Genomic DNA, 14,069 nt, shown 5'->3' on the forward strand with positions numbered 1-14,069 from the left:
ACACTCTCTCTTATAGTGTTCCTGATTTCTCTCTATTTCTTTTGATGTTCTCCAGGAAGTCGTTTACACAATTCCTGTCTCCCTCTTTCGTTAATGTCTCGCTTATTCTTTCTTTCTGATAGTTCTTAAAACCTCATTAAGTGATGTTTTTGTGTTTATTTATTTTATTCTTTTCTCTTTTACTTGATAATGCCTTCTCTATTCCTGAATATAAAGAAATCACAGCAGCTGAGAGATGTTAACCATTTCCAGAGACAAAATCCTCAATTTAATCTTCCCGTCTTCTATTTACTAGCACCAAGTTACTGCTAAAGAACCGACTTTCTCTTGCCAAAAAGCAGATGCTGTCAATATTTTATGAAATCTTAAATTATTGTTGTATACAACCCATTCTTGATAAAAGGTGAGTCACATCTGTTGACAGGTGTTTTAATTGTCAAACTTTTCTCTTACTATCATCATCATCATCATCATGAGTGTTTCATAGTTATCTGATGTAGTGTGTCTGTCTGTGTGTGTGTAATCGTCTTACTGTGTGTGTAATTGTCTTACTGTCTGTATGTATGTAATTCTGTAGCCAACTGTATATATCGATGATGATGATGATATTTTACTTCCAGTTCCACTGATGAGAAGCAGCAACTGGAAACTTACATCGAGAATTATCTGCAAATCCTGGCTTTAGTCATCTCAGAAAGAAGGTATTGAAACTGTTTTTATTATTTTAATTAAGTCATCTTGCTAAGTAACATATTATTATTATTATTATTATTATTATTATTATTATTATTATTATTATTAAGGCGGCGAGCTGGCAGAATGGTTAGCAGTATTTCATCTGCCTCAACATTCTGAGTTCAAATTCTGCCAAGGTCAACTTTGCCTTTCATCCTTTCGGGGTTGATAAATTAACTAACAGTTAAGCACTGTTCAATGTGATCGACACATCCCTTCCCCCAAAATTGATGCCCTTGTGGCAAAATTTGAAAGCATTATTATTGTTGTTGTTGTGTTTCATTTTTGTAAATCTTCTCGACTCAATCATTATATTCACATTGAACGCTAAAGTCCCACAAAAGCTGAAACTTGTTTATATTATTAATTGTCTGTTCTCCTCTCTTTCAGATTTATTGCTGACTATGAAGGCCAATACAGCATCCAAAATGAAATCAGTATCTTGCGTCAGACATCAGCCATGATGTATCCTTTGTAGTCAATGTCTCACTTACTGAGTTGAGTGCAAGTGGGAGTGAGGGACAGGTGAGAATGAGTGCAGGTAGGAGTGAGGAACAGGTGACTAGGAATTCGATGACAAGAAGTGAAAGACAGGAAGTGGTGTATTATTGAATGGGGTGGCGTGGGGGGAAATAGAGATGTTATGCAGTAAGGGAGAGATACATGACTTAGATGTGTGTGAAGGTGGTTTAGGGTCGTATGAGGCAATGATGGAGGGTATACAGATTACAGTTTAGGTGGTAGTGAAGAATATGCATGATAGAGCTGAGGTGGTTGTGGTGGTGGTGATGATGGTTGGAGTTGTTGAATAGTGGTGGTGGTAGTAGTAGTAGTGCTAGCAGCGTTAGTGGTGGTGGTTGAGTGTTGGAAGTAGTGTTTGTAGTGTATTTTACTGAGAAAGCCAGAAAATTTGAAGGATGTTTTCTCATTGGAAATCTGTCCCTTTGCTAAAGACCATCAACATATACTGCCATCTTGATGGTTAAGAATCTTGTAAAGTATTTTAGCCTTGATTCCTTCCAAGAGATGAAACCAGGCTATCATTTCTACAGAACGCCTTTGACTCATCTTTTTCCTTGTTTGGTAAACGGAACCAGCCAAAAGGATCGAAGAATGCAGGGGGTCGCTGTACACCGGAAGGTTGTGTTGGAAATTCTGAAGAAAGATTACAAGCAATTGATGGCAAAGAGAAAACTACAGACAATGGCAGTAAATTTGCGGTGAGTATTTGCCTTGTCATCAGCTGACTGTAGTGATTGGGAAAGTTGAAGGTTCAATCTCAGCTTAGTCATTGTTTTATAATAAACTTCTGTCACACCTCGTCTCTGTATATTTGTTTCCACTGGGTGGCTCCTTAGGCAAGTGTCTTCCTCTGTGGCCCTGTGACAACCAATCCCTTGCGAGTGAATTTGGTAGGTGGAAACTGTGTAGAAACCCATCATGTATGTGTGTGTGTTCCTCATACCCTACAACCACCATATGACAACTGGTGTTGGTTTGTTGACAACCTCATAACTGATGGAAAAAATAATAGTCTTAAAAAATAAGTCCTGGGGTCAATTTGATGAAACCTTTCAATGCAATGCCCCAGCATGGCCGCGGTCTAATGACAAAGAAGTAAAGGATATGTATGTATACGTATATACCTGTTACTGTTTGTAACCAGTGGTTTCAGGTTCAGTTCCACTGTGCAACAGGCCAAGGCTTTGTAACTGAACACACCCCACCCATCCACCCACCCGACATAAAATGAATTAAGATTGTGTTTGTGTACATTTTGCTTGTCACCATTTGAATGAAGTAGTGTTGATGCTGACATTTTTGGTGGCATTATGACCTGTTTTCAAAGACTTTTGGAATAAAAAATCAAAATCTTTTACTTGAAGAACAAACGAGGGTTGGTGATGGGAAGAGCATCTGATCATAAAGTCTTGCTTCGTTACCAGTTTCTCTCCAAGCCATGCTAGCATGGACAACTGGACTTTAAATGAAACACACATACAAGTAGTGGACAAACGAAAAAAAAAAAGGCACTCTGCATATTTGATGCGATTAAATATATATTATTTAGTAACATCATTCACCATGTTGGAACTGCTGAACTCTAGAAGTTTTTTTTATTTTCTCTCTGTTTATTGTCTCTTATTCCATTCTGTTGAAGAACATAGGCCTGAAACGTAAAAGACTTTTTCATTTTCTTGAGCATCAAACTAAAACACCTGCTTGTTGCTCTTGCTCCTGTCTTCATTTTTTTGTTTTTCTATAAATTTCAACTATTATTTAGTAACAGTTTGATTTACCTCCATGCAACATTAAATAATATACAAATATCTCAATACACATACACACTCTCTTATTCTCTCTCTCTCTATATGTATGTGTATATATATATATATATATATATATATATATATAGTATCTCTCTGCACGCACCCACACACACATACACAACCCCTGTCATTTTTCTTAAGGTGGATGCTAGGCAGAATCATTAGAATGTCTGAAAACATGGCACTTCTTCCAGTTTTTTACATTGTTATTGTTGTTGTCTGTTAAGCTGCATATGTGACTCATGAGCCTAAAGTTTCATGCCAAAGCTCTTATCAGACTAAACTTGATTAAAACCATCCAGTGCGCATCTGTGTGTGTGTGCTCTGCTGCTTTATGTATCTAGATTCTTGTATCACATTTTGTCAAACCTCTGGAATTATGTGTATATTCTGGTTTCTCTTGCAGCAACCTGAAAACCTGGTTGGGGCCTGTGCCAACCCAGAACTGGAAAGTCTTATCTCTTCAGTGAAAGAATTGTTCCCAGCTCTTCATGACAGTTTTGTGCATGTGAGACCTTTTCGCTTTGTTTCTCTTTTTTTCTGACACCCCTGCTCTGACCACCACCAACTACCAGTCCTAATTTTAAAAGTTTTTCCCCCTTCCCCCAGAACAATTTATTGGAGACAATGGGACCATGTAGACTGGTAGAATCAGTAGAGCATCAGGCAAAAATATTTTGTAATATGTGTTCCGAGTTCAAATCCTGCTCAGGTCAGCTTTACCTTTCATGCTTCTAGCATCAATAAACTAAAATATTCATCTTGTACTGAAGGTCAGTAGCTATCTTCCTAAATTAGAAACCATAATTATTATTATTATTATTTTTTACTTTTAATTTGCATCTGTGTTAAAGTCACTTGCCGCAACACACCCAGCGTCCTGGGGCGAGTGAAGGATATTATTATTAAAAGTAGCAGCAGCATTTATACACCTCATTGCTCCAGTCACCCAAACATTGCTCATACCTTTTCTCTCCCTCCCTCTCTAGGCATGCCTTGAAGAAATGGACTTTAATGCTGAAATGGTGATAAATTCTCTCTTAGAAGACAACCTGCCACCTTCATTAGATCAACTTGACAGGTGAGGAGAACATTGCTAATGCTTTTTGAATTGATCAAGTGATCATTTTGTTTTCTCTCTCTCTCTGTATATACACATGTGCGTGCACACACACACACACACACACACACAGAGTAACTAGTTGTAAAGTCTCAGGAAGAGATCAGAGTAGTAACTATGCTAAAAAAGTAAAGTCAGTTGCCACATCAAAATGGCTGTCCCATGTTACTACTAGTTTGACCCCAGGCAGTTCCTCCACCAGCTGGTTATCAGCAGGTTTCTTTCTGTCTGCCAAATCTACTCACAAGGCTTTGATTGACTTGGGGCTATTGTTAAAGATGCTTGTCCAAGGTGCCATGCAGTGGGCCTTAAGTGAACATCTCAATCACGCAGCCTCACCTGTGCTTTGAATCTCGCATCGATCGTGTGAAGCCATTGCTCTCCACATCATGGTGGTTTCAACAATGTTGTTAAACTTGTGTGAATTGTTTTTGTTTTTGTTGTTTTGTAGGTTTCAGCCGAAAGAACCCTCACCTCCGGCTCCGCCCTCGTCCCCTGTACATTCGGTTTTGGACAGCAGAAGGAATATCTTCGATTACGATGAATTTGATGTGTTCCACCGAGACACAGTGGATAGAACGAAAATTCACAAAGGGAAACAGTAAGTACTTTATTGGGAGAATGTAACATGGGGTGCAGACTGGGATAACATTGGAGAGCGGGTCACAACTTGGGGTAACACTCTTGGGTTTTCTGATGTTAGATAATGAGTGGAATGGTCTATTATAGCCGTGGGTATGGACAGCAGCCCCACAGCCACACACATGTGCACAGTCCGTAGATGGAAACTTTTAGCATTACCTATGTATTAGCGGACGTTAAACGATGATGATGATGATGACATATCCTTTTGTAATGTACACGTTTTTAATATAAGACATATAAATTTGTAATATCATATCATATCGTATATTTTTATCCATTATATGTTAAATCATACTGTACGTTTATATATCGGAATGTATTGTCTTAAATTGTTAAATATTTTTATACAACTTGGAAACTCTGCATATTTTTAAATAAATATTTTAAACATTCATGATATTTCTGAAGTTTATGTCCTTGTATATGCCTGTATACTTTATCTTATCTTACTTTTTAGACATTTTAGAGACTTAAAACTATATATTTAGTGATTCTAGAATGATTTGAACACACACAAAGCCAACAATTGTTTCTGTTGTATTAATATATTTAGGTATAGAAAATATCATTGAAATTGATATTTCCAAAAATACATGTGAACACAACATTTTCAAGATTAGTATGCGGATCCATAACTATTACTAAGAAACAAACAAAAAAAAAACGCCACATTATTGTAGAGACTCTGATTGTTCCAACTGAGAGATTTCCTACAGTGCTTTATTTGAACAAGTCAGATAATCAAGAGGTCAAAATTAATAAATTATTGGTGTCTAATTGCTGGATATAATTAACCAAATTCGTTTAAACCTGAGTGCTTTATTGATATCTGCCTGGATTTTTTAATCCCTTTTTCTTCTTTCTTTCTCTCTCTATATATATGTATACATATATATATATTTCTTTTTCTTTGTCCATCCCTCAGAGACATAGCCAAACAGGTCAACCTCAATGACAAGACCAACATCCGTGAACTGAAGGCCACATACGAGTTGTACGGCAATGTGGATGCAGCGACATTGTATGACAAACACCTTCTGGAGGCCAACCTCTACGAAGACGAGTATGACGACACATATGATGATAACGATGCTGGTTTACCTGTTGGGGACACACACACCGATGACCTGCTGGCTCTACGGTAAGTGACGACCATAGCTAGTCCATACCACCAGCACTACCGGCTGACGGTTGGACACAATATATGACTGTGTGGGTGGGGACGTGTGTGGTCAGTGCTTAATGTATTGTTGTTCATTTCAGTCCATTCACTGTACCTCGAGCGTTAGCCAACATTAATCAAGCCAAACGTAATGATATTGCTGGACACAACCAACCAGACAATGACTCTTCATCGTCAGACCAAGATGTAAGTTTTTCATGTTTGTCTCACACACACGCATGCCTGAAAACACACACGCAAACACGGACTGAGACAATGTAGAATGTTGTTCTATCACAGCTGATATTCCCAGATGTCTCACAAATATATTAAAATCCATTTGTCGCAGTATTTAACCTCCAACATCGATGATTCCAGTCCAATTTCTTTAACTTTTCTTCATCATACAAATGCTTGTCCTACATCTTTATCTTTACACACCAATCCAACCCACCCATCTTGAATGCTTGTTTTCTCTTCCCCAGGAAACTTCATTTAAAAAGGCTGATCACTTTATAGAGGACCCAGCCAAACTCCGTGAACAACGGGAACAGAGGATAAGGTCCCAGCGTGGAGGAAACCGAGGCTGGTCAGCAAAGGAGCCTGCAACCACAGATGAGAAGCCAGTGTATGATGTGAAGGGCAGATCGAAGGGCCAAGGCCAGACCCACGACGTCTCACACAACCGACAGTGGAAAGAAAAGCATAAAGGATCCCGTGCTAACCACAATCGGAGAGCTTTGGCCGACAGAAAGAGGAGCAAAGGGTTTGGGCTGTTGGGACCTATGAAGTGATTCTTGTCTAAGTTTACCTTGGACTCTGTTAATTAGAACAATGATAAATTTATTTTGGCAATTTATTGGTCTTTGTTTCTTTGTTTTGTATTTGTACAAATATATAGTACAAATAGTGCAATATATTTGTACTATTGCATTCCTGTACCATCAATGCTGTACTCTTGTACTTCTGATGCACACCTGCATTGCAAGCACTGTGCAACTCCATGTTGGTATCCATATGTGATTGTATTTAAAAAATTTCTAATTACCCGCCAAAGTCAAGATGTCATTTTAATGAACCAATCCATTTAATTTCCCTTCAGAAAGGCACAAATATCTTGGCATCCCATTTCTCCTCCCTAAAACTGAAAAGATGTTTGAAATTCCTGAAACCAAGAAATATTGAATATCAGAGCTGATTTGAACTTGAAATCTGTGACACAGCAGTTTAATTCTTTTATTTATTTTTTTTTCTATTTTTTTTTTTCTATTAATCAAAATTCCAAGATGAAAATGTCTCACCATCCACAGCATCACTTCTACGCACAGATTCCATACCTCTCATACCCCAGCATCAGTCAACCATGGTACTGATGATGGTGATGATCAATTTCTTGGAGAAATTTGTACAAGTTTGTTGACAGCATACTTCCTGGCCTGCCAACATCACCTCTCTTCCACTGTAACAGTTTCTTTTGAAAAACCTGGTAAAAGTGATGACATATTTTGCTGTGTGTGTGTGTGTGGCAATGACTTTCTCTATAACAATACAATGATATCCGATGAGTTTACATGGTGCCAAATGTTGATGATGTTGGTGATGTTGGTCAAGTGACCACAGCTCACTGCCACCTCTGCAATGTGTGTTGACCGCCTCCCTTTACTATTGGATCCTATGGACTGGATTCTTACTCCTCTCTTGGTCTTTACTTACGTCATCCTTCACTTCCACATTGTTCTGCTAAACAAAAAAGTAACTATTAGGAATGCTATAATTTTTCTCAGTTTTACAGAAGACAAAAATTTTTACAAGAAAGGGACTTCAATCCACCCCAATTGCTGGGTGTTGCTTATATCAAGGATCTCCCTCCTGGTGATCACAACGTAACAAGTGGTCATTCTCTTTTGTGCCAAAAGGTACTTTAATCCTCAACAGTTTTTGATTCTCTGCAAAGGTTAAGACTACTACTGCATGACCGGACATCATTGATAAACATCCAGAAAACGAGTCGCTTGACTGATTTGTATAAAGTTACACACAGAGACTAACTCACAGACTTGCTGTGTCTCCTCTTTCAACCTCTTCTACAATGACCACTGCTCTTCAAAACTAACTGGACTCTTACCACTTCCCCGCGAGTATTCTTGTCCCTCCCACTTCTCCTTTTCCCATCACATTTGTTATATCCAACCCCCATCCAGCCCCACACTAATGATCCCTATAACCGTTCCTTCCTCCCCCAAAAAATTGTCCCTCTGGAATCCTCTCCCTCTTCATGGCTTTTTTCACAAGTGTTGACTTAAGAAAATCCAAGAGGAACATTAATGCCCTCAGTCTTTCCAGTCTGGAAGGACCCGTGAAGGCCAAGGGCTCTGCCTTTCCAGCACATCCTACAAGTAAAAAAGAAAATAAACAAACAAAAAGAAATCCTGTTCTGGAAGGATCTTCCCATAAATGAGAGAGAACCAAAGGGGACAATTTATAAAACCAGCTGACCCTTCCACTAATTGTTCCATGGATCTGGTTAATGTTATAGCCCCATCCACCATACAACCCTGCCCCTGTCCCAACTCCCTCATCACCCCTAGTTACATGCAAACCCCTCTTTTGCCCCAACCATTAGTCCACACTAACCCCTTTTCTGAATCCTTCTTCCCCACTGGAACTCTTTCTTTGCACTTGAAACAGAATATTAAGATCACCTGCCTTGGTGGTGAGTGGGGGGGAGGCTTACAAAGCTGCCCCTCCCTCTTCACCCAATAAATAGATTCCACTATGGAATGGTTTTTCCATAATTAACAGAGAATCTCAGTGGACGTTGGACATAACTTGGGAAGATAAATCAAGAATTTTTAGTGAGAAATAATTAGGATTTGTTGTAGACAATAAATTGTAGTTAATCACTTATATCAGAACGGCATGCATCCTGAAATAGTACCCAACAGAAATATTAGATATGTGTTACCTTGTGTGGGTCAATCTCCATTTTACTGATATCAACTTCGCAGTAGGAATGGTTTCTCTTCACTGGGGATAGAAAACAGCAGTTTAACAATGGTTCACTTGAGGCATATATTTAGCTGATTAAATAGAAACAATATTTCACTGCAAGTAACCATGCAGCGGACCTTAAGTGAAAATGCATGCGTGTGTGCCTACTTGAACTGCGGCCAGGCTGGAGCACCACCTTTTAGTTGAATAAATCAATCCTAACAGCTATTTTTTATTGCCCTTAGAAAAAATGAAACACAGAGTGGATCTAAACAGTACTTCCATATAACATGAAGGGCTACAAATAATAAAATAAACCACCACAAAATATTTTGTCTGAAGCTCTACCAGCCAAGTGCCTCAGCCAATCGTCTACCAGTATGAGGGGAATATTATTAAATGTGAAGGTATTCTGCTAATATTGTTATATTTCAGGATGGTCATTTTTTTCCATAAATGGACTGTGGCCATGCTGGGGCACTGCTTTCAAGAGTCAAACATCGACTCCAGTACTAATTTTTATTTTTAAAACTGATACAAACTGCTAAGTTACAGGGTTGTAAACACACCAACTCTGGTTGTCATCAGTGGAGGGGGACAAACGCACACACACATATATATATATATATATATATATATATATATCTGATGGGCTTCTTTCAGTCTCCGTGTACCGAAGCTATAGCAGAAGACACTTGCCTGAGGTGCCAGGCAGTGGGTCTGAACCCAGAACCATATGACTGGGAAGCAAACTTCCCGCACAACTACATTGGTGCCTATATGTTGAGAGGATCGATATATTTGTGGGGAATACACCTCACCCCTACGGATGGTGGTGGCGGTGCAGAAGAGAAAAACAGTCTTGTTTTCGAACACGCATGACTTGTTTTAAGTTCCGACCAGTTTCAACACAGTCCCAAAGATATTCCAACCACAAACAACGAGCATTCGATTTTAAACAAACCGTCTACGTTATCCAGTATGTCTTTTTATTTCTAAAACAGTGAGATGTGATTTAAATGAGACATAGCTATTGTTCGTAACAGGTCGAAAGACCATGTAGAGGCTCTCCCTCCTTGGCCACGACCTGCACGGAGTTGTCTCTTTGCCCATAAAAAAAAAAATCCTTGATCTTGAATCAACACCCAGTGACCTCCCTTTGATTTTTAAGTTAAGCCGTTGCTGTTGTCTCCCTTGCTAATCTGTGTTAATTATAAAAGTCATTTCACTCACCAATTGGAGGCAATGGAGCGACTTCCGGCTCTGAAATACAAATAGAAATTTTTTTATTTACATATTGATTTCTCTGTCTGGGCCTTGAACTTCATAAAAACATTAATAAATGCTGTCTAAAGGAAGGATCTAACCAGAAGTTTGTGAAGAGGGAAGGGGCGAGTCGGCTAAATCGAACCCCGTACAAGACTGGTACTTGATTTTATCAACCCCGAAAGGATGAAAGGCAAAGATGACCTTGACAAGATTTGGACAACATCAGCACCGGATGGTCACAGTTTAGAAAAAAAAAAATGACATTTCGTTGGTGACGACAATAACGAGGGTCCCAGTTGATCCGATCAAACAGAACAGCCTGCTCATGAAATTAACATGCAAGTGGCTGAGTGCTCCACAGACATGTGTATTCTTAACGTAGGGAGATTCAGCATGACACAGAATGTAACAAGGCTGGCCCCTTTGAATTACAGGTACAACTCACGTTTGCCAGCTGAGTGAACTGGAGCAATGTGAAATAAAGTGTCTTGCTCAAGGACACAACACGTCGCCGGGAATTGAACTCGTGACCTTATGATCATGAGCTGAACACGCCGACCGCTAAGCCACACACTGGATTGTCTCAGAGAACAGAGAATCAGAACAAACACCACCAGATATTCTATCCCACTCCCTAAAAACTCTACCAATTCCTTATAATTTCTTGGAGAAAACATTCTTCGATATTTAGAAGAGAGAATTGGTTCAGGAATCTCTTGGAATATTGTGACAACACCTGGGTTGGAAACTGTGACACAGGGATTAGAAACTGTGAGCTGTGGGTCGGGAATTGTTGACTCAGAGGAATGTTCAGTTATATAAGAGTGGTGAAGTTAAACAGATACGAGAGGGGAGGGAGGAGAAAGAAAGAAACGGAAAATAAAAGAAAAGAGTGAAAGTGTGACTGGCAGAGAGAGAGAGAGCAGGAAAGACTGGGAGACAGAAAGCAAAAGAGAGAGAGAGAGAGAGAGAGAGAGAAATGGAAATGCAATTCTGGGGATGTTGAAGCTGTGGACCTGAACGAAAACCCCAGCAAATTACAGAGGTTGTTACCATGGAAATAAAAATGCCATATTTAGATTTTTGGTGTCTGACAGAGTTGTTCTGTGATTCCAGGATGTTTGAAGTGAAAATTGTCTCATTTAAAAGTGGAAAACATAAACAAAAAGTAAAACAATTGTTGTAGGGGTCATGTTAGGACTGGAAGGATGTGAACATCCTTTTGGCTAGGAATCAAAAATTGAGCATGTCTGAGGCCAATAGTGTCAAATTAGAGTTCATCATATTCAATAGCAACTTATGTGTGTGTGAATATACATATATGTACGTGTATGTATATATATATATATACTTAAATAAATTGAAGTAGCATGAAACGTGCGTACTGCAATCACTTTTGAAATCCGTGTTGCTTATTATTTGATTCTAATCACCCATCCTTTTGGGATGTGATATTCGGGTGCCTTCGCATAAGTACCATATTCAAGCCTTGAATCTATATTTAAACCGTCTATATATGTGTGTGTGTGTGTGTGTGTGTGTGGAATGTAGGATTACAAGAGTTCCTTGAATTACTGGAACAGGTCATCTCTTGTGACAGTGGAATGCCTTATCTCATCCTGTATACAATAAGAATGGCTTGTATTCCTCCTCACTCAGGCCCATCCTCTGTTCTCATGCCATTCTACTTACACGACTCTTAATAGAGGAGTGGAATATGAAACAGAGAACTGAGAAGGCCAAGCTTTAAATATATATCAAGCTGCACAAAACATATAGGCTCTACACACACACACACACACACACACACAATTATGGCAGTAAGGTCAAAAGTGTGTCTCCCAATCAATTGATTTCATGTTCAGTCCTAGTGTCTTCTATTTTAGCCCCAGGCTAACCAAAGCCTTATGAGCAGATTTAGTAAACGGAAACTACAAGAAGCTTGTCCTATTATTATATATGTATATAAGTGTCTGTGTATCATCATCATCATTTAACGACTGGTGTCCATGCTGGCATGGGTTGGACTGGTTTGACCAGAGCTGGCAACGGCCATGCTCAAATGTGTTTTTTTACGTGCCACCTGCACAGGAGTCAGTCCAATGTGCCAGTAAGGCAAAGCTGGAAACGATCGCGCTCAAATGGTGCTTTTTACGTGCCACCAGCACAGAAGTGAGACCAGTGATCCCACTTGGATGGTGATGTTAATGCTCCACTGGCACGGGTGCCAGTCATCGAATTTGGTTCAGTTTCGATCTCACTTGCCCCAACAGGTCTTCACAAGCTGAGTTTAGTGTCCAATAAAGGAAGGTTGGCATGGGTGCCAGTCAAGGAATTTGGTTCAATTTTCGATTTCGATTTCACTTGCCTCAACAGGTCTTCGCAAGCAGAGTTTTGTGTCCAATGAAGGAAAGGTACGCATAAGTGGGCTGGCCACACCCCTGGTAAAGGCCACAGATTATGGTCTCACTTGGCTTGGTGGGTCTTCTCACACACTGCATATTTCCAAAGGTCTCGGTCACTAGTCATTGCCTCAGTGAGGCCTAATGTTTAAAGGTCGTGCTTCACTACCTTGTCCCAGGTCTTCCTGGGTCTACCTCTTCCACAGGTTCCCTCAACTGCTAGGGTTTGGCACTTTTTCACACAGCTATCCTTCATTCATTCTTGCCACATGACCATACAATCATCTCTCTTGCAAACCACAACTGATGCTTCTTAGGTCCAACTTTTCTCTCAAGGTACTTACATTGGAACATTGCTAAGTAGGGATGTGATCCACAGAAGACCAGCTTCATCTTAATGTATGATACATGTTCCTGTGTTGGTAATTATACTTGTCCTAAACAAAATGGCATTACTTTTTGACTCACCCTCGTATATATATATATCCGAGCGTCATACTAATATATACTTTTGTTATTTACACCACCTGTCCTCGTCTGTTGTTATTTTTTGTATATTCTCCCATATATATATATATATATATATATATACATATATATGAGTATACACGCACACACACACACAAATAGTGTGTGTGTATTATCATCAGCATCATTTTAATATCCACTTTGCCATACATTTATGAGTCAGACAGGTTTTCTACAGCCACATAACCTTCCTGTCACTAAATAAGGTAATATTTCCGTTTGAGCAAATATGTTTTTATACAAAACTAGAAACAAGGAACAATAACACAACCCATTTCTCTTTATTGTAAGATGTCAGGACAGTGTGACACAAACACGCCCACATATATATACGTATGGATCTCTGTACGCACGCACACATCTATCATCATCATCGTTTAACGTCCGCTTTCCATGCTAGCATGGGTTGGACGATTTGACTGAGGACTGGTGAAACCGGATGGCAACACCAGGCTCCAGTCTGATTTGGCAGAGTTTCTACAGCTGGATGCCCTTCCTAACGCCAACCACTCAGAGAGTGTAGTGGGTGCTTTTACGTGTCACCCGCACGAAAACGGCCACGCTCGAAATGGTGTCTTTTATGTGCCACCCGCACAAGCCAGTCCAGGGGCGCTGGCAACGATCTCGCTCGAAAATCCTACAGGAGCCAGTCAGGCGGTACTGGCAACGGCCACGCTCAAAATGGTGCATCTCATGTGCCACCCGCACAAGAACCAGTCCAGGGGCACTGGCAACGATCTTACTTGGCTTGCCGGGTCTTCTCACGCACAGCCCATTTCCAAAGGTCTCGGTCCGTAGTCATCGCCTCGGTGAGGCCCAATGTACGAAGGTCTTGCCTCACCACCTCAGCCCAGGTCTTCCTGGGCCTACCTCTTCCACGGGTTAAT

The 14,069-nt window shown here is 39.9% G+C and overlaps 1 protein-coding gene and 1 long non-coding RNA gene across 3 annotated transcripts in view; one reads left to right on the top strand and one right to left on the bottom strand.

Annotated features, from left to right (window-relative positions):
- The window catches only part of LOC106871280 (activating signal cointegrator 1 complex subunit 2), a 12,020-nt gene extending 5,171 nt beyond the window's left edge, over nt 1-6,849 (top strand). Inside the window, exons 8-17 of the mRNA XM_014917644.2 lie at nt 296-403; nt 621-701; nt 1,126-1,200; nt 1,760-1,955; nt 3,472-3,573; nt 4,055-4,146; nt 4,637-4,786; nt 5,756-5,971; nt 6,094-6,199; nt 6,478-6,849. Coding sequence (XP_014773130.1) covers nt 296-403; nt 621-701; nt 1,126-1,200; nt 1,760-1,955; nt 3,472-3,573; nt 4,055-4,146; nt 4,637-4,786; nt 5,756-5,971; nt 6,094-6,199; nt 6,478-6,786 — 1,435 coding nt within the window. The 3' untranslated portion in view covers nt 6,787-6,849. The remainder of the gene's footprint in view (nt 1-295; nt 404-620; nt 702-1,125; nt 1,201-1,759; nt 1,956-3,471; nt 3,574-4,054; nt 4,147-4,636; nt 4,787-5,755; nt 5,972-6,093; nt 6,200-6,477) is intronic.
- A 341-nt stretch (nt 6,850-7,190) lies between these two features.
- Nucleotides 7,191-14,069, bottom strand: part of LOC106871281 (uncharacterized) — a 10,042-nt gene continuing 3,163 nt past the window's right edge. Inside the window, exons 2-4 of one of the 2 annotated variants that reach the window (XR_001409647.2) lie at nt 10,217-10,246; nt 8,958-9,019; nt 7,191-7,732 (exon numbers count right to left, since the gene is read on the bottom strand). This is a non-coding gene — a long non-coding RNA (uncharacterized LOC106871281). The remainder of the gene's footprint in view (nt 7,733-8,957; nt 9,020-10,216; nt 10,247-14,069) is intronic. The other variant, XR_001409646.2, reaches the window with a different exon arrangement.

This window comes from Octopus bimaculoides, chromosome 20 (assembly GCF_001194135.2).
Source record: "Octopus bimaculoides isolate UCB-OBI-ISO-001 chromosome 20, ASM119413v2, whole genome shotgun sequence".
In the NCBI taxonomy this organism is placed as follows: domain Eukaryota; kingdom Metazoa; phylum Mollusca; class Cephalopoda; order Octopoda; family Octopodidae; genus Octopus; species Octopus bimaculoides.